At 41.7% G+C, this 20,684-nt stretch overlaps 1 protein-coding gene across 1 annotated transcript in view; it reads left to right on the forward strand.

Moving 5' to 3' along the window:
• ptprt (protein tyrosine phosphatase receptor type T) overlaps window positions 1-20,684 on the forward strand; it is a 442,632-nt gene that overhangs the window by 230,860 nt on the left and 191,088 nt on the right. Inside the window, exons 14-15 of the mRNA XM_056300890.1 lie at window positions 4,461-4,497; window positions 6,866-6,922. Coding sequence (XP_056156865.1) covers window positions 4,461-4,497; window positions 6,866-6,922 — 94 coding nt within the window. The remainder of the gene's footprint in view (window positions 1-4,460; window positions 4,498-6,865; window positions 6,923-20,684) is intronic.

Here is a 20,684-nt window from a genome sequence, read left to right on the forward strand (position 1 = left end):
GGTGTTTTAGGTTTCCTAGCGGTTGCTTTCTTGGAGAGCTTTGTGACTCATCAGCAAAAGTTGAAACACAAGCCCAAAGGCAAAGGAAAAATTAGGACATGGTGGAAAGAAGAAAAAAAATCTTAAAAAACAGAGCAGGACTTGAAGCTCTGCACGCGTACCAGAGAGAAAAAGAAGGCTGAAGCGAGAGAGCCGAAAGGAAGAGAGAAAACCAGAGGTCCAACGGTGTAAAACTACTTTTCTAGTAGGAGGCAGATGTCAAAAGGAAGGTGACACTTCCACGGGTTTTTGAGGGAACGCTGATGTTTCTTTGTTTGAGCCAGAAGACTGTTTTGTTTTTGAAGGAAGAAAAATCACCATATTAATGTCCTACCTAGGGAGGATAATCTAATTAGCCCAGATACCTACTCATTTATGTCATCAACACTGACACATCATGTGACTCTATGGGTGAACACGTAGAAACTGCACAACATTGTCTATTAGGGGACAGATCTCAAACACCAAATATATCAAAAGGTGTTTTTTTCTGTTATGATGGTGGGTTTGGTCACAGCTTCCAGAATTATCTTGAGACATCGGAAAATAGCTAAATCTCAAGATTTGAAAGATTGGGTAAATGCAGTGATTGAGACTGCATCCTACAAGTCTATGCTCAACAGGTTAAAAGGCAACATGGAAGATGGGACTACCCCTTGGGATCTTTTCTGGACTCATATAAAGCATGATGGGGTCTTGCTTAGATCTCAAGAATAGCCAAGAACCCTGAGTGACTGTGGCACTTTCCCTGTGCCTCTCATTACAGATAGAGTTTCTTACTTCCATATGTGTACTTGTCTTTACTTATTTTATATTTTACTTTTTTCTTTCCATACCATGTGTGATGAAATCAGGACCCTGAAGGGGTGGAATTTGTTGAAACGGTATACCACTAGACTTCCTGTTACTGTTCTTTTTGAAAAAATCAACACAAATTTAAATGACAAAAAGGAAAGAAATTGCACAACATTAGTCACACAAGTAAATACAGAACAAAGACAATGAAAGCTTAATTCCCTAAACTGTGGCTAGCACTGAATGGAAGTAGATCAAATTTCTATTCTACAAGAAATTAGTATTCGGATCATTACCAGATAATGTATTAAATTATTAAATTTAAAGAAAATCAACATGTCATTAGGCTACGTCAGTAATTCCGACACTTGTCTTGCCAAAAATGGTTGCTAGATGCTCACACAATGCATTAGCGATGCACAGGTCGACCCACAACCTGCGGGTCGGGTGGGTTCGCATAAGCTTACTAGAAAGTATCACGGGTTCGGGCGGGCAGGTCAAAAAGTGACAAAGCAGTGCTCCGAGTAAGTTATTAATAACTTATTTGTGTGCTATAGGCGAGGCTGTGCATTACTAGTCCACCTTCTCTTCCCCTCTCTCTGTCTCTCTCTCTCAGACACACACACACACATACACAAAAGCAATTTTGTCATCAATTTACGACTGTGGTTTTCGTCAGTGCATGTGTTTTAGTGTTGAGACTTCACCTACAAGTTTTTTTCCCCTGAGATCCACAGCTTTTGTTCACACCGCCTTTTTTATTGTCAGAAAGAAGAGGCTTATGTGTGTGTGTGTGTGTGTGTGTGTGTGTGTGTGTGTGTGTGTGTGTGTGTGTGTGTGTGTGTGTGTGTGTGTGTGTGTGTGTGTGTGCGCGAGAGAGAGAGAAAGAGAAAGACAGCGTTTATATGTTAAATGAAGGGTTAGGTGTTTTGCTGCTATTCAACAATAAAGAAGACTATTTGGAACGATTCATGTGTTTATTTAGTGCTCTGGACCCAGACACTATGAGGATCTGGACCCAGACACTATTAGGATAAAATACAACAGGCTATTATGCTGGGCAAACAGCCCAGAAAATGAAATAGTGCAACACTGCTCACTTTGCTGTAGCCTAGGCTAAATTTGGAGGTTTGTAAGTTGGGTCGGGTTCGGGTGGGTAATCAACGCATATTTTAGAGGGTCGGGCAGTGCAGATTCACTCTCATATAACAGGTCGGGTGGTTGCAGGTGTTAAAAAAAACCCTGACTCGCACATCACTACAATGCATTAAATCTGAATTTTAATAACTCGGTCATTTCATATGGCACTGATGTGGGAGTTGAACTGTTCTTCATGAAAACGTTTGCTGAGTAATATTAGCTGGATGATTAGGTGGTTAAACAGTTAATTCCCATTAATGCAGACATATGAAGAACCAGGGAAAGTCACTGAAATCTTTCCAGGGATGCTAAAGAATGTATGACCTCAGATAAGATTGCCAGCATTTGGCAAAGGCTCCAAGGAGGGGGTTTGTGTGTGTGTGTGTGTGTGTGTGTGTGTGTGTGTGTGTGTGTGTGTGTGTGTGTGTGTGTGTGTGTGTGTGTGTGTGTGTGTGTGTCTGTCTGTATGTGTGTCTGAGAGAGAGAGAGAGAGAGAGAGAGAGAGAGAGAGAGAGAGAGAGAGAGAGAGAGAGAGAGAGATTGGAGGATGAAGGGGGCCTCCAATAAAACTCGTTATATCAATTTGGCACTTTTATGTGAGGTGGCGATAAGGCCATTTGTGTGTGAGTTTGCCCTGGTGCACACACAAGCAGAATGTCAGATTAAACCACAAAACATGTCTGGAAGAATCCAAACTTGTATGTCTGGGTTTGCTACACATGAAAAGGAAATTTAAAGATATGAAAAGACTAAAAAATTATGGCAAACACATGTTCAGGTGACAATATATATTACAGTATATATACAGATGCAGTGTGTATACATTGTGTGTGTGTTCATACACTTGTGTTATTGTCTGTCTTCATTGGTACATATGTGAAAGTGAGTTGGTGTGTATTAGTGAGTGTAAGCATGTGTGGGTGTATGTGATTGCCTTTGTGTATGTCTCAATTTTTTTGTGCATGTGAGGGTATCGCTGTATGTGCTTGTGTGTATGTGATAGGTCTCCTTTAGTGGTATCCAATCCAACCATAGGCCATGGGGGACCCTGTGTATGCAGGCTTTCATTTCGACCCAACATTATACCTGGTGATTATACCAGTTAGCATACGTCTAACCAGAGATGGATCGACTCAGTGATGAAATCACTACTCTTGGTGTGAATGAGTTAACTTGTTCATACAAATGATGAGAAATAGATAATAGAATAGTAGAAGTGTTAATTATCTCGGGCATTCGGGTAGCTTAGCGGCTATTCCATTGCCTACCAACACAGGGATCACCGGTTCGAATCCCCTGTGTTACCTCCAGCTTGGTCGGGCATTCCTACAGACACAATTGCCCATATCTGTGGATGGGAAGCCGGATGTGGGTATGTGTCCTGGTTGCTGCACTAGCGCCTACTCTGGTCAGTCGGGGCACCTGTTTGGGGAGGAGGGGGAACCGGGGGGGAATAGCGTGATCCTCCCACGCGCTACGTCCCCCTGGCGAAACGCCTCACTGTCAGGTGAAAAGAAGCAGCTGGTGACTCCACATGTATCGGAGGATACGTGGTAGTCTGCAGTCCTCCCCGGATTGGCAGAGGGGGTGGAGCAGTGACCGGGACGGCTGGGAAGAGTGGGTTAATTGGACGGGTACAATTGTGGAGATAAAGGGGGGGGAATCCAAAAAACAAAACAGTTACTTATTAGCGGACACACAGAAAACCCAAGGATGGACAAATGAAGAGATTAAAACTTTGGATTGGCCCCAATACAGAGGGGCGAGTGTGTGTGGAGGGTCAAAGAGGGCTGTCTGAGTGTCTTCATGTGCACACCTCTGCAATATTGCATTGTGTAACTCTAAAACATTCCTCCCTGGGGGACTTGTTTTTTTTTGTTTTGTTTTTTTTGCACATTCTCCAGGTTCAGTTTAAAAGTGAGAGGTCATTCACACCACCAAGGCTTCTTTGGTGACGTAGTAGTGGTTAATTTGTTGCTGTCATGAGATTCAAGGTAGTTCCCAATCCGACACTTTCCATTTTTCACCTAACCTTAGATGCAGTGTGGACCTTTAAGGTTTCAAGATTTAAAATTTTACAAGGAGAGTAATGCGATATCTCACTGAACCGTCACAGATTCTTCTTCCCTTGCTTACCTTCAGGGAGGTCAGGGTGCAAGGTCGGCCTTCAAACAGTAATGCTTGCATGAGAATGGCAAATTGCACAAGATGTTACTCAAGAGTGCACCTGCAGACATCTCTTGTGTTGTTTCTCTTTTAATATTCAAAATATTACCATTGTGAGATGTACTGACCTTTGCCCTGTTCTACATTTGAAATTTACCAGCTTATTAATCAACCAATCTATCTCTCTCTCTCTCTCTCTCTCTCTCTCTCTCTCTCTCTCTCTCTCTCTCTCTCTCTCTCTCTCTCTCTCTCTCTCTCTCTCTCTCTCTCTCTCGCTCTCTCTCATTCTCTCGCTCTCTATTTCTCTGTCCTCTCGGCAGGAAACCAAAATCAACTGCGTCCACCTGGCTAATAAAGGTATGAGGCCCCGTCTGAACATACTTTGCATGCACCAAAAGATATCTGCAATATTGTGTGATGTCATATTTCCATTAGTAACTGCATAAGGAGGTTTTGCCATATGGATGTGTTGCATACCAGTGATAGTCAATGACATCACGGAAGTACTTGTGAATTGGTCATGTAAATGTTGCTATTTCTGAGAGAGCACAGGTAACCCCTCACACTTAACTCCAACACGTACATGCAAATATTAGCCAGGCCGGGATTCAAACCCAGAACATTGAGTTAGGGCCATGAACCACCCCTCCGACCTTATCATGTTAACCCTGCATGTTATTCCTTTGCCTCCTTCACACCCGCCAGCTTTCTGCCTCTCTGTTTCTCTTTTCATTGCCCCTGCTCTCTCTCTCTCTCTCTCTCTTTTGAATTCAGCTGTCCTCTGACCCTTTCGCTTTCTGTTCTCTCCCACCATCGTTTTCCACCTTCTACTCTTTCCAATTCTCTCTCCTTCACACCACCTCTCTCAACACCTTTCTCTTTCTTTCTGCATCACCCCCCTCCCGTCTCATACCCTGTCCGTGTTGCTTATCTGTATACAAAGCAGACATCAGGGATGTTAGTTGCCAATTGACCACCTCCATTAGTCCAACAGAGGGAGGCTAAAGCTCTACCCCCACAACCCATTTCATCCCACTCCGTTTAGCTTCCCCCATGTCTCGTGTCTTTATTTGCTGCTCATCTCAGGCAAACACATCCATTTGCCACATGCTTTTAACGGTTTTCAGCGCTCTATTGATTTCCACCATCTCCTCTTTGTCCCTATTTTGTGCTTTTTCATGTGTGTCAAAGCGCCGATTTGATTCCCCACACCTCTCTTATCCCTCCATCTCTTATTACCTTTGTCAGACCGTTAATTCCTCATTTGAGCACTTTTCTTTCCACCCCTCCTCTCTCATTCCTCGTTCGGGGTGTCTAGTGTTCATGTTCACTCTGCCCATCCATCTCCTAGGCTGTGCTATGAGTGGGTAGTGTGGTGGGTGGAGGTCCACAGTGCATAGATGCTGCTGCCTGTGTCTCTGAGCATCCGCTTGGGAAAAGACATGCTTTCAACTTTGTGGCTGTCTACTTTAATGTAAAAAAAAAGGAAAATTTTCAGTGACTATGAGCCTTAGTATGCCCATTCCCAACGTGACCCATGGCTTAAATGTAGTATCTCTCCAAGGCCATGAGTCACGGGCAGCATGTTGTGACGATGCAGATGGCTAAACCGACAACTCTAATGAATGGCTGTATTTTATTACATTTCTTTTTTCTTCTTCTTTCTTTTGAGTAGCCTTATTGTTAACTTATCCTCAGTCCTGATTCTCTTCTTTGTTTAAAACATTATTAACCACCTCCATTGTCCCAGAAAATGTCCAATTCTAACAGGGCAACACTGTTGGGCAATACTGTCTGCGCAATTGTCTTTGCATAATTACTTTGATAAGATAGGATTATCTTTATATTTTGTTTTACTGTGTTGCCTGCTACTGTTATTTGTATGCCAGTGGTTGTCAGTTCTAGTTCATGGGTCAACCAAACTCTGTTCAGGTCCCACACTGTTGCTGGTTTTCAACTGTACCATAATGGTGTTGTTAGACCACTATCAGAGCTGACAACCACTGGAGGTTGTGACGCTGATCTATAATGGCTTGGTTGGCTCAGCCCTTGAAGTCTAGGACTCAAAACCCATGTGTTATTGATCCTGTTAATGATAATAACTGACCCAGTCTTGTTTCTGGCTGAACAAACTGCAGCAGAGCCTGAGGTCCCCACACCACAAAGTTAAAACATTTTTTTCCTTTAGCTCATCGATTGATTCCTTTTCTCTCCCATTTCCTTCTTTCACCCTTTTCATTTTTTTTAACCCTTGAAGACCAGCTGGCAGAATCACTGGGTAAATATTAACATCCGGTACCATATCAGCATTCACTAACTGTCACGTCTTGGAAATCCACGTTCTCCCCAACAGACTCATATAGATCCACATACATCACCACTAACTAGCACGTCTTTTGGGCCATTTCCTGGTAATAGGTCAATCAAGGTGGTCCTAGATGTTCACTTCCTTGTAATGTACCAATCACATCCCAGTTCACATCCCGAGTGTTAGTTGGTCCAATTGATCTCAGCTTTGTAGCACTATCTCTCACCACTGCAATTTCTCTTCTCTCAGATGGAATCCACCTTGATGAAATGAATTAAGAAAAAAAAGCTTTTTTTTCTTAGACTTTTGTCTTCTTTTTTCCTTTTTCCTTTTTTTTTTGTTGTTGTTTGTTTTCTCTTTCTCTTTTTCTTCTCTTTCTCATGCACTCCGGCGGGGACGGATGGCCTTTGGCCTTAGCGGTATTAGGTAGGGGACAAATAACAACGCCGTACATTCTAGTCATCCCGAGCGAAGGTGATTATCGCTTTGTAGGCAGAATTATTTCTTTCCTATGTTATGTTTGTTTTATTTCATCATATTTTTATTTCATTTTGTTTTTCCCACCAAACGGCAACTGTGTACCACCACGACATCCTGTTTGACTTGGGTCATGAACTTTACCTTCCCCTTCATAATTTTTTTTTTAATTCCTCCTGCTGTTCTGCACTGCGTTTTCTTTGGATATCTGTTTTTCATTGCCACTGTGCTCCATTCATTTGCATGTCTGCTCTGCATGGGTATTGCTGGCTGTATTTGAATCTTCCCTCTCTCACTCATTCATACACACACACACACACAAACACACACACACACACACTAGTAAAGTAATTCTAGCTAGATACGTATTGGGCTTGTGAGGTTAGCCGGTTAGCGAAGTTAGCCATCTGACCCCAGTTCATCTGTATTATCATGTTCACTAGCACGTTGTGAGAAACTGAACATGGCTCTTTGTTGGCCTCCATGCAAAACCGTCTAAAAACAAAGACCCGAATAAGAGAAAGAATTTACCCACCCAATGCATATATGATTTACTGTATTTACTATATACATTTATTTGGGTATCTATGGCTTCATGAAAAACTGTTGTACTATGATAGAAACTGTGAACTAATTAATTGAATAGTTAAATACTGATTTTTTTTTAATAATAAACAATTATAATTCACTCGCTATAATTGTTTTCTACAATATCGACATAGTGTTTTGAAATTATTCCTTTCATGTCATCTTCATTTAACGGTGATCCTGTTCCTTCATGTAGGCCAATCCAATCAGATTTGTGCAGTGAAACAAAAATGACTTAAACGTTGTTCGATACATTGTGTATCAAAGCAGGATCTCTGCTAATCCGTTTAAGATTGACTGAGCAAAGCGGGGCCTCGAGAAGAGTATTTGATCGTCATGCAATAATTCACAAATCAAAATGTCGGCTCAACCATTTGCCATAGCCGTCCAGCGAAGTGTCACTCAGTGGCAAACTCAGTTTTAAACTGCAGTTACCAGTTTTATTCTACATTTAAAGGTGACCGGGTATGTACAGAAAATAATATTATATCATATAGTATCCGGTGGGAGACTGGGAAATAGGGTTTCATATTGATATTGTTAGTATGCCATAGTAATGTCATTTTCAGAGTCATGAGAAATATCAAACGTTAAAGAAAGTTCAGGCACTAACTTGATTAACCACAATACAGCCTGTCCTCCTGTTATCAATTATAATCAAAACCTCCAAGCTTTTCCTTGATAAAAATGACATATTAGTGTTTATATGTGCATATATAGAGTTTCTCTTAAATAAAAAAAAGTTTTTTGAAAAATCACAACAGCTAATCAGAAATCCAGTACATCATTAATTCTAAACATTACAACATTTGTGGCTGAAAAAGAGTATTTAAATTAAATAAACACCTTCAAAATATTGACTTGCCCATTAAATGAAAGCAAACCTTGGATTTGCACTATCGTCTTCATGTACAGGTGTATCCACCGTGGAAGCTCACCCCTCTTTTGTAAAAAAAGAAAAAGAAAAATCTTGTTGCCAAAAAGTCACCCAATAGTCTAATGTGACGTACAATCACTCAGAAATAAAAAGCAAACTAGAATTTTCAAGCCAGTTCCTTCTGCAGAAGTGCATCTTGCAGGTGGGTTTCTACAATGGATGTTTCTGTATGCAATGCATGTCTTTTGCCGTCATCGCTCACGGGGGCATCACGCTCGCACCTTGTCATCCGTACAGTGGTATTACATGTCAACTCCGATTCCCATTCCCATTAGTCTCGAGGTCTATTACAGGTGCTGGTGTGCAGTGTCGTGTTTCTACCAACTCCAGTGCAACGCAATAGTGATGCAACATTTTGCTTGCCGCCCGTGTTTATGTGTGTGTATGTGCCTGTATGTATGTGATTTAACTGCAGAAGTAAGAGGTGAAGGGAATCATGTTTGAACTATCTTCTCATCATCCACCTCCCTTTCACCCACCCACCCACCCACCCACACACACACACACACACACACACACACACACACACACACCATTCGCCACGACCGATCCACCCACATTTTCATAAAAGCTGTCATTGCCAAGTACTGCCTGCTAGCTGTTTGGTGAGTCAGACTATGTTTGGGCTGTGTATTTGCAATAGATTGAGTCAGATTCTTAAAAGGGAAAAGTACCTAAAAAATAAATAAAAAATAAATTCTCTTCAGAGGAATTTGTAGGTGAACATGTGATAGCATGACATTTTAATTGTATGATACGTAGTAACAGTAGGTGAAATGCTGTGAGTACTTGAGGGATATATATATGGTGTCTAGACCTGAAAGAAAGAAAGAAAGAAAGAAAGAAAGGAGGAGGGGTCAGTAGAAAAAGAAAAGATGAAGAGTACTGTGAAGCTCAAGAGAACATGTAAGCTGCAGAAAAAAAAGAAGGCTAAAACACAGCCAGTGTATACATATATATTTATATCATTGTGTATGCAGACAGAGATACCTTGCTCACAATCCACCAGGCAGACGTTGCAGCGTGTTGTTGTCTTATGCTAAGTTCGCCCTTCCAACCCATGTCATGAATTTTCCATCTGCTCCGGTGCGCCGCGACAAAATGTTCAATTGCCCCTGCGTAAATCTGGGAGGCCAGGTTGTAAAGCACTCGCCGGCAGTGAGGGAGAGAGAGAGGACATTAAAGCGGAAAGTCAGAAGAGAGAATCTGCTTTAATAGCCAGGCCAGTTTCCTGGTACACGGACGTGGAGCTGCAGGGATGCTCGTCTAAAACACGAACACAGTATCATGAAGTAGGATATCCACATAAACTAAAGAGAGAGACAAAGTAAAAAAAGATAGATGGTAAGAGAGAAAGAGAGGAGGAATTGATAGGTAGGTAGGTAGGTAGGTAGGTAGGTAGGTAGGTAGGTAGGTAGGTAGGTAGGTAGGTAGGTAGGTAGGTAGGTAGGTAGAGGAGAAGGAGAGACACGGATGCCAAGGTGTCAGTGGATGTGGGGTGAGAGGACCTAAGAAATCAGTGATGAGAGTGTTTGTACTTAAGAGCTGTGACCAAAAATGGCATAATCAGTTTATGAATAGTGGGGAATTTAATGCCGAATTAAAAAAGGTGTTTCATTATCTTTGTGGCTGCAAATTGATTCAGGCATCAAGAAAGTCACCTTAAAATGTTTATAAAGTACTCTCTCTTTCAAGGAGAACCTTGTAAGAATTGTTCCTAAGTACACACAAAGATGCTTGAAGAGAGTAAAGGACCAATGTGAGCTGATATCAGGAGTTAACCTTAACTTCTTTCTGCCAGAGCAGGCTAATGGTTAAAAAAACTGCTCAGTACTGGGTGTGTGGGTAGCGTAGCGGTTTATTCTGTTGCCTACCAACACGGGGTTCGAATTCCCATGTTACTGCCGGCTTGGTCGGGTGTCCCTACAGACACAATTGGCCGTGTCTGCGGGTGGGATGCCGGATGTGGGTATGTCTCCTGGTCGCTGCACTAGCGCCTCCTCTCGTTGGTCGGGGCGCCTGTTCGGGGGAGGGGGGTGGACTGGGGGGAATAGCGTGATCCTCCCACACGCTATGTCCCCCTGGTGAAACTCCGGGGTGCCTGTTTGGGGGCGGGGGGGGGACAGGGGGGAATAGCGTGATCCTCTCACACGCTATGTCCCCCTGGTGAAACTCCTCATTGTCAGGTGAAAAGAAGCGGCTGGTGACTCCACATGTATCGGAGGAGGCATGTGGTAGTCTGCAGCCCTCCCTGGATCGGCAGAGGGGGTAGAACAGTGACTGGGATGGCTCAGAGAGCGAGGTGATTGGTCCGGTACAATTTGGGTAGAAAAGGGGGGGAACCCCCCCCCCCCAAAAAAAGAACTGCCCAGTACTTAAAATAAAACAAACACTATATCCATCCATGTGCAGTGTGTCCATCAATGAACAACAGTCTGCCCCGAATTCACTCATCACAGAAATGCTTATTCTGCACATTATCATGCAGGTGTCTGTTTGTGCAGGTCTTGTTACTGTTGTGAAAACATATTTGTCTTATCTGTGTGTGTGTGTGGGGGGCGGTGAATTGAAATACTATTACAACTTAATGTGTTTGTGTATACTAGTAAATGCTCTGGTCATTGCACGTGTTGCATTGTATTCTATAGGTTCGTTTTCAGGAAATAGATACCGCAGAGATATTGAAGCTGCCATATAGCTGTCAATAGATGTGGGCCAGAGTGAGAATGCTTCACACACACACACACACACACACACACACACACACACACACACACACACACACACACACACACACACACACACGTCCTCTCAGTCAGGTGTACTTAATGATATTCATGCACATTCATACAGATAGCTAGTCATACACATATTCATATCCGTTGTTGTGCTCACATACTCATACTGCACACACAGCTACAGAATGCAGACATCATTTACACATGCACTTATTAATTCAAAAGCAGGTTTGGGAAAGTGGCGGCTGATGATATGTGCATGGGCATGCGATCAAAGTAGATCCCAGCATCAAAGTCCGGCATCAGCAACAGCTTTTATTAATGCTCATTTCTGCTACATGTTTCACATCCAGCATCAGCAACTGGTTTTATTAATACTCATTTCTGCTACATGTTTCACATCCAGCATCGAAGTCCAGCATCAGCAACAGGTTTCATTAATACTCATTTCTGCTACATGTTTCACATCCAGCCAAAAAGACATGTCAGAAGTTCATTTATATTGCGTACGTCTAAAAAATAAATAGTGTTGAGTCTGTAAAAGTTTGCTTTTATCAGCCATTGTTAAAACTTTGTGTTGACCTTTTAAAGACACAACTTTTATGTATCTATGTATTTATTATATTTGTGCTGTCAGATCTATTATAAGCCTAGTTGTCAAATTATTTTATTTCTCAAATGGTGTATACGTTTGAGGTAAACTACACCAGTTTCTGTTGTAAGTATACGTGCCTGCTAACAAACACATTTCTAACCGCCCCCCTCCCCACAAAAAGAAAAAAAAAGCACACAGCAACCTTATGATGAAGCATTAGAGTCAATTCACTTCTTAAAAGCTCTAAAGCACTTTACTGAGTGTGTCCTGCTGACCTTAACATTGGTGTCAACATTAATAGCACTTATTCGTGTGTGTGTGTGTGTGTGTGTGTGTGTGTGTGTGTGTGTGTGTGTGTGTGTGTGTGTGTGTGTGTGTGTGAGAGAGAGAGAGAGAGAGAGAGAGAGAGAGAGAGAGAGATGGAGCCATTAGCATCGCCTTTGTTGAGTATATTAAGTACTTAGTTATGGAGAATAGAGATAAATTAATCTGGGGGTCGTTGTTTGACCACACACACACACACGGATGCAAAAAAACCCCCAAAAAAACAGTAACTGACACATACACATCAAAGCCATCTACTAAAGCCACGCACGCACACACTGACACAAAAACAATAACACAAAATATGCACAATAGCACAAAAAACATGCACATCAAAGCTATTTACTAACCCCCCCACACACACATTTTCATACAGACCCAGAAAGCCTACTGATACAACACAAACACTCAAGCACAAGCATGCATGCACAGATACACAATAACAGACAAATATCCATTTACATGCCCAAGCAGAGACATTACACACACACACACACACACACACACACACACACACACACACACACACACACACACACACACACACACACGCAGCGGCAGCATGGCTCAGATTAGTAATCCTGTTAAACACACTCAGCCATGCTAACCCTAATCCTGAGAGGATGAAACCCGCAGCTGCTGACAAACAATACTTCAAAATTAAACCTTCACAGTGCCCCTCATCCACAGTATGTACTTATTCTGAGGTTGCTACGCTGGCTCACATGCACATTCTCACATGCAAAGTCTCACTTACACACACACACACACACACACACACACACACACATATCTGCTCATCAAGCTGACAAATACAAAGTCAAACTGCATAGATATGCATGCAAATAAACGGATAACCGTCTCCTCTCAGTTAGATGCAAAAGTTGTAAAACCATGAAATACAAGTGTGCGGGTGCAACCACAAATGCGCATTCATTCCTTTATCTTTTAAGGTCCGAATGCAACCATTACATAATATTTGCCATTTAACAAAGCAGCATGCACATTGACCTTCCTTTAATACACACACACACACACACACACTCACGGAAGCCAAATGATACCGCTAAACCATATAATACTATGAACCTGTATCAACACACTTACAGGGGTAACTATTGAAGGTGTCCCTTTTCAGATTGTAGTTCAGCATACAGTAATTAACAATACATTACAGCATACATTATAAACAGTTGCAGCGTTTTCAATTCCATGAGTTGAGCCAGTTCTTCCACCTGTATCTTACTGTTATTGTAAAACATGGCTTAGATAATTTCATATATCCAGGTCCGGCATTTTAACTCCAGCCTAAATCAGTGAGGTGATGGTACCCATTCATACCAGACCTGTGACAGACCACTATACACGTGTATTGCCTATTATTTATCATGTAATTTCATACAAAATAATTTACACAATGTTTGTTATCGAGTGTCTATAGAGTACAGAAGAATCATTTTTTAGAACACCTTCAAGTGCAAGACCCCCCCCCCTTTTTTTTTTGTTTTCTGGCTAATTTGCGACTATTTCTTACAAATTCCTAACAAATTTGAAAGATTCGGGCATGTTGATTATATTCATCAAGTGTAATTATTTAAAGGATAAATGTATGTTTCTTTACAACAGGGTTTGAACAAAGTACAGAAGAACTGAAATTCATCCGAGGAGCTAAATGTAGTTAGCAGAGGAGAGATATTTGCCCTAACCGCCATCATTTTGTTATCGACTGTGACTATTCCCTCGATAAGTGCAATAATGCAGAATGCTAAATTGTTGTGAAGCCAGCTGGAGATGGCCCTACCACTTATAACTCAGGTGGATAGATAGATAGATATTTCTTGTTCTTCTTCAGGGAATATTTCATACAAAAATAAGGGATTTGGGGTGTTGATGACCATACCTGTTCCATTCGCCTCTTATAAAGGCCGTGGTATAGAAGAACCATCAACAGGCTATGCTGATAGGCCAACTGTTCCTCCAGTAGGGATGAAAATTGGCCATAAGTAATATTTGATATTGGCATAATAACACTGTTTTTTACAGTATAAATAATATGAAAGACACACAAAATTGTGCTGAACATATACAAGGCAGGACCTTTCAGTTCTTAAAGTAATTATTTATTGTATTTATTGGGCCATTAACAAAGCAAGTACAGAAATTGTCAATTGGCAACTGATAGGGCAGTCGTGTCTTCAGTAGAAATTAACAATAATTAGTATTTAATAGTAGGCTATAACAGACAATCATGCAGTGCACAGGGTAAATAAATAAGCAGAACTTCAATTCTGAAATTCGGTATTAATGCGGAGTTAAAGGTACAGTCCACCATTGTTTGCTGCATCACTTTTAATTCCTGTCAAGGCTTCCAGTTGTCTCCGTTTCTCAAATGAATACACAATGTTGTGCGATGGTGAAATATGTCCTGTTCCTTACACTTATGTTGTCGCAGCATTCTACATAGCCATGTTAGCATAGCCATGTGATTATGGATTGTACCTTTAATCTGTCACTACTCCCAAAATATAGATGATCGGGTCCCCACATGGAGTACTCCGTTAAAGAGTTTATATATATATATATATATATATATATAGATATAGATATATATAGATATAGATATAGATGTGTGTGTGTGTGTGTGTGTGGTGGCACGGTGGCGCAGTTGTTAGTGCAGTCGCCTCACAGCAAGAAGGTCCTGGGTTCCAGGCCCAGGGTAGTCCAACCTTGGTGGGTTGTCACAGGTCGTCCTCTGTGTGGAGTTTGCATGTTTTCCCCGTGTCTGCGTGGGTTTCCTCCGGGGGCTCCGGTTTTCTCCCACACTGCAAAGACATGTAGGTCAGGTGAATTGGCCATACTTAATTGTCCCTAGGAATGTGTGTGTGTGTGTGTGTGTGTGTGTGTGTGTGTGTGTGTGTGTGTGTGTGTGTGTGTGTGTGTGTGTGTGTGTGAGCGTGTGTGGGCACGCGCGTGCGCGTGCATGCCCTGTGATGGCCTGGCGGCCTGTCCAGGGTGTCTCCCCGCCTGCTGCCCAATGACTGCTGGAATAGGCTCCAGAATCCCCGCGGCCCTGAGAGCAGGATAAGCGGTTAAGATAATGGATGGATGGATATATATATAGTATATAAAATCCAGTTAGTCAAGTAAATTCTCTATGAGACAGTACAAGCCTGTTTCATGCTATAAGCACTTTCCCTACCGTTGAGTGCTTCTTTTAACAAAGTTATATATATATTTTTTTTTTTGGCAGCTGGTTAGTAAGTAAACAAAATGTAATACTTTGGTTAGTTGTTTTTTTTTTTACATTACACACACACATACAGACAAATCAACAGATTACAGTAACTGATACTGAAAATCATTATTAGTTGGAGCCCATTAAAATGAGAGCAAGGTTGCCGTGCCCTACAGTTATCTAAGGCTTTGATCGCATAGATACGATGCTCTTTTGAACACGCCTGAGTCCAACAGTCTGGTCGCACTTTGTTGTCGAACTTTGAGTGGCCTGGCAACAAGCATGGCGATGTGTGTCTTCTTTCACTCTTGTCATTTGTGAACGAGCGATGCTCACAGACATGCCTAACATTTTACTGTGAAAAGGAAGTGCTGTATGTGATCATGGCCGTATGCCGCCCTGCCCCTCTCAGTTTTTCTCTCATGAAAAAATGCGTCACTATAACCATCTCTGGTTGCCAATGGCGACCGTGTCTGTCAGATCACCTAATTTTTTCGCTGGTCAGAGCCCTGTTAGAGTTCAACCAATTGGCTGAGCAGCTGTCAAGTTGGCCAATCACATTGTTTTAAATGGAGTTGAACCATTTGCCAGATGGGGCCCCTCTGTTGTTACATCATGAACTGTTGAACCCAATCTAGAAGTGGACCGGTGATGTGAGAACAAATGGGGTCACTGTGTAATAAGTCATACAGAAGACGTTGTAGATTGCTGAGGGGGAAAATGGAGGTTGTGAGGTCAAACCCAAACACTGCTATCCTCACTGCAGCTCATCCCTATCACCTACAACAGCTACTCCTGCCACATAGAAAGTGGTCTCAAGGTTCAATGCACCTGTGGAGTGATAACCATCCAACGCACTACAGGGAAATACGTCAGCTCTGTTTTATGATCATCCTTAACTCTAATGTGACCACATCTACATGAGACATGCAGTAGGTAGGTCATGGCAAGCTTGGAACCAACTGTAGGTCAAAAGCTACAGGTCATTAGACATGCTAGTTTATCTAAAGGTTGTAAAATGAACCCCCCCCCCAAAAAAAACCAAAACCATTCATCCATTATCCAAACCGCTTTATCCTGCTCTCAGGGTTGTGGGGATGCTGGAGCCTATCCCAGCAGTCATTGGGCAGCAGGCGGGGAGTCACCCTGGACAGGCTGCCAGGCCATCACAGGGCCCACTCACACACACACACACACAGATTCACACCTAGGGACAATTTTATATTAGCTAAGAATCGCAACAAAAAGTTGTTTTCAGTATTTACACATTCTGACTAACTTCAATCATAAATATTAAAAATAAATATATATATTGTAACACTTTACAACAACATTTATCTATAAACAAAACAAAAATACAGATAAGGACCGCTAGCTTGCTAGCTAACGACAAGCACAATCCACCCTCAGAGACTTGCCTTTTCAGTCCTTTGCAGCCATTTTAACCATAGCCATTTTAGCCATTTACTTAAATTAGCTCTGAACTGTTGCCCAAGTTGATATTAACTTGCCAGCAAGCTAACTTAGTTAACTAACTAGTTAGTTTGTTAACACTTGTGATCAGATCACCCAAGATGCATGTTAATGCTGTATGTGAACAGGGCCCAAGTTACCTTAGCTAACGGTAAGTTGTACCGCCACATTGGAGCTCGATAACACGTTAGATAAGACATAAACTTAACAAATATGACCTCAGTTAACATCAATACAACTGTGAAATTATGTCAAGTTGAAAAATTAGCTATTTGTTGTCGAAAACACTGTAACATTACTTACCCCATGAAAAGGGAGAAAAAGTACATGAGTTATGCAAAGCTTGTTGTGGTTATTTATCTTTGAAAACGATTTATGAAACCTAGTCTATGATGAGATAAAGGGTTTACAGAACCTACAATTTTTTGGGAACATTTCCCTCTAGTTCCCCTGCATCCTTGCAGGTTCAGATCTGCAAAGGACAAACCCATCTACAGTACAGGTTGACACCAAAAGCCCAGATGTATCGAGAGACTGGCTTTAGACTGAAATAATGCAAGTTATAATCCCCAGACCAGTTGTGAAAATGTGTTTGGAGATGGTGGAATGATAAGTGCTGCCTGTGTCTGTATGATTATGATTGAAGTGCCTTTAAGCACGACTGAATGCAGCTTTTCAATAGACTGGTCACATCGGCCAACAAGGTCTGCCATATTTCAGTCAGAAGAATCACAACTTGAGCTTTCAAATGGAAAAAAAAGGTAGAATGCTATATTGCCTGAGTTTTGGTTTTGAGCCTATCATGAAATTTAAATAGACCTATATAAAGGGGCCAAATCAAAGTAAAATATGGCCTTGGAAAACCAGCTGCAACTATTTAAAAATAATTGCTGGTTTTGTTAACTGGAAAGAAAAACTGAATGTGATAAATAAGTGACTTCATTGTAAAGGTGTACCGTAAATCTCCGTGTAACACATTTTCAGGTAACCCCTTTAAAAAAAGAAGCACCAGAAATTCGCACATTGTCTTGAAACCTGATCACGGGCAGCCCCCATTTTGAGAGGCCACGCCAGATTAAGCTAAGAAAACAACACAGTCCACACCTTTGTATGAAAAAGAAAGAGATCATGTTATCCATGAAGACACTCGGGGTTGCAGCTCACAAAGAGAGAGTATGTTTCATCGCCAAAGCATTATAGGAGCGATTATAGCTGAGCATGCCAAGGTGATGTGCTTAAGCTGTTTGCTCACTGGATTCAGCTGCCACCTCTAGGTGGCTAGTGTTGAGGGGGTGAAGATCACAGAGAGAAGGGATTAAATGGTGCCTCCACATAGCAGGACTGGACTGTAAATTGTGTGTCTTTGTCTGTCGGGGTAATGAAAAGTGATTGGTATGTGCTTTTATCAGTCAAACAATATCAAAAGATGTACTGATGGCACGAGAACTTTGCATACTCCATTTGTGGATATGTTCTCTCTCTCTCTCTCTCTCTCTCTCTCTCTCTCTCTCTCTCTCTCTCTCTCTCTCTCTCTCTCTCTCTCTCTCTCTCTCTCTCTCTCTCTAGCCCTCCCACTCTTGACTGCTTCCTTATATCTAACCCCCCTTCCCTTCCTTGACTGACACCCCTTCCACATTCCACACTCTCTTCCTCTTAGTCCTTTTATTTTCTCACTACTTCACCTATATAATTTTATTCTCTGCCCTACTCTTTCTCCCAGTCACCTCAACACCAGTGTAAACAGCACTGTAAGATTTAGCATGTAGCGCGAGCGTAACGGCCCCTCCGCTGTCCCTGTGGATGGGTTGAAACGATTCGCTTCCCCCATAGTTCGTATTTCAATTAGTTGTGTGTCAAGGAGAATATGAACAGATGCCCTGAATACTGATCTCTCTCTCTCTCTCTCTCTCTCTCTCTCTCTCTCTAAATGGCCTATTGGAAGGTCTCAAGATGGTGACAGATGTACTCTTAGCCCCCCCCCCCCCCCGGGTCAGGGTAGTTGGCCTCTTTGACTCCCCGTTCAAACCTGTGTTAGATCATCGGTTGCTGTTGTTATGCCACTGTATTGTTAGACTGAAGAGGTCACTTGGATGAGTAATGAAACATTTCTCTCAAAAAACGCTGTGTCCAGATGAACTGATCCAACTTTCTGTGACATTCTTACCTGGATTATTGAGCGTGCATCATGACCCTTTATTATTAATATTATTTTCATTCTTATGAAGGATTGAAAGATAAAGCTTTCCACAATGGCTACCACTGTACACAGTACTAGATGCTGGATACAGTATGAGCAATAATTTTTTGCACACAAGGAGATATGGAATTGCCTTTAGATTAGATGCCATAAATCAGATGTACATCCTTTTTGCAGCTGACAGCAGAAAAGGAAAGTAATGCAAGTAAAACAAAGATATAAAAAAAAGGAGAAAAGTAAAGATTTATAGTGTCTGAATGTCCTTTAAACATAATTTTACAAGAAAATCTAGGACATATTGTGCTGTCAGCGTATTGGTGTTAATTAAAAAGAGATGCACATGAGACATGCTCTGGCAGAATTCAGATTTTAACAAGGTCTCACGCCTTTTTAGGCCAAATAAATTAAGTGGATGCTTACTTTATATTTGACTAGCCAGCTTTCAGTTTGGGAGACTGTTATGTAAATGGAAGATTGCAGAAATGATCCCCACAGATCACTGACCCCCTAACTCATGAGTTAATGTAATTTAATTTGGAAAAGACTGCCAGAAAATTCCTCAAAGTTAAATGTAGAACATTAGGAATGAAAAGAAATGGATAGATAGATAGATAGATAGATAGATAGATAGATAGATAGATAGATAGATAGATAGATAGATAGATAGATAGATAGATAGATAGATAGATAGATAGATAGATAGATAGTCAAACTAACTAAAAAAAGTTCTACTCTATCTCGTTGAAGTGCAGGCAGTAAAAATGGCATGCATGGAATTCACCTCTCTTCTATTACATCTTCCCCTCCTCTTTCCTTGAGTCAGAAATGGCATGGTTTATTTTGCTTTATTTTCCCTTCCTTTGCTTTTTCCAATTGGGCATTTTCTGTACCTTGACCCATAAAACCTTTTGACAAATCATGGCCTTGTATTAAAACTGCATATATACTGTAGCGTCTTTCACATGGCACCCTCATCCCTGCATCCGCCTTCCCAGAGCCTTTTTTGCCGTCTCCCACAACTCTCATCCGTTTGCCAGCTTGTTTAACTGTGGTATGAAGGAACGATGTGGAACGAGTATTTGGGCATTTCTATGCATGTTGCTCGTACCCTTGGTATCTTTATTTACATAACTTTGTGTGGATGTTTTGTGTCCTTGGGTGGTTTCGGATGTTTGATTTGCAACTGTGAGGTTGTGATGTCCTCAACTTGTGGATATGTTTGTGATATATGTGGAATCAGTGTCGCTTTAGATTTTAGGATGTCAGCTTGGGTTAATTACAGTATGTTTCAGTGTGTTATACAGTCCCTCTTCATGTCCAAAATATGAATTGGGCCCAATTGACTTCTGTCTCACCAGAATGATCTATCAGTACATCCTGCAGGTCTGGGACCAGGAGTGAGTCCCTCAACATTGGAAGATGCTAAAATTGTCACCCTGTACAAAAACAGGGGTGACAAGTCCATCTGCGGCAACAGTTGTGGCATATCCCTACTAGCTGTTGCAGGCAAGGTCCTAGCAAAGGTTATGCAATGCAGGATGCACTTGACAGAACATCTGCTGCCAAAGTCACAGTGCGGTTTCAGGAAGAACAGGAGTACTGCGGATAGGATTTTCACAGTAAGACAACTACAAGAGGCGGCATGGTGGTGCAGTGGTTAGTACAGTCACCT

This window comes from Lampris incognitus, chromosome 2 (assembly GCF_029633865.1).
Source record: "Lampris incognitus isolate fLamInc1 chromosome 2, fLamInc1.hap2, whole genome shotgun sequence".
NCBI lineage: Eukaryota > Metazoa > Chordata > Actinopteri > Lampriformes > Lampridae > Lampris > Lampris incognitus.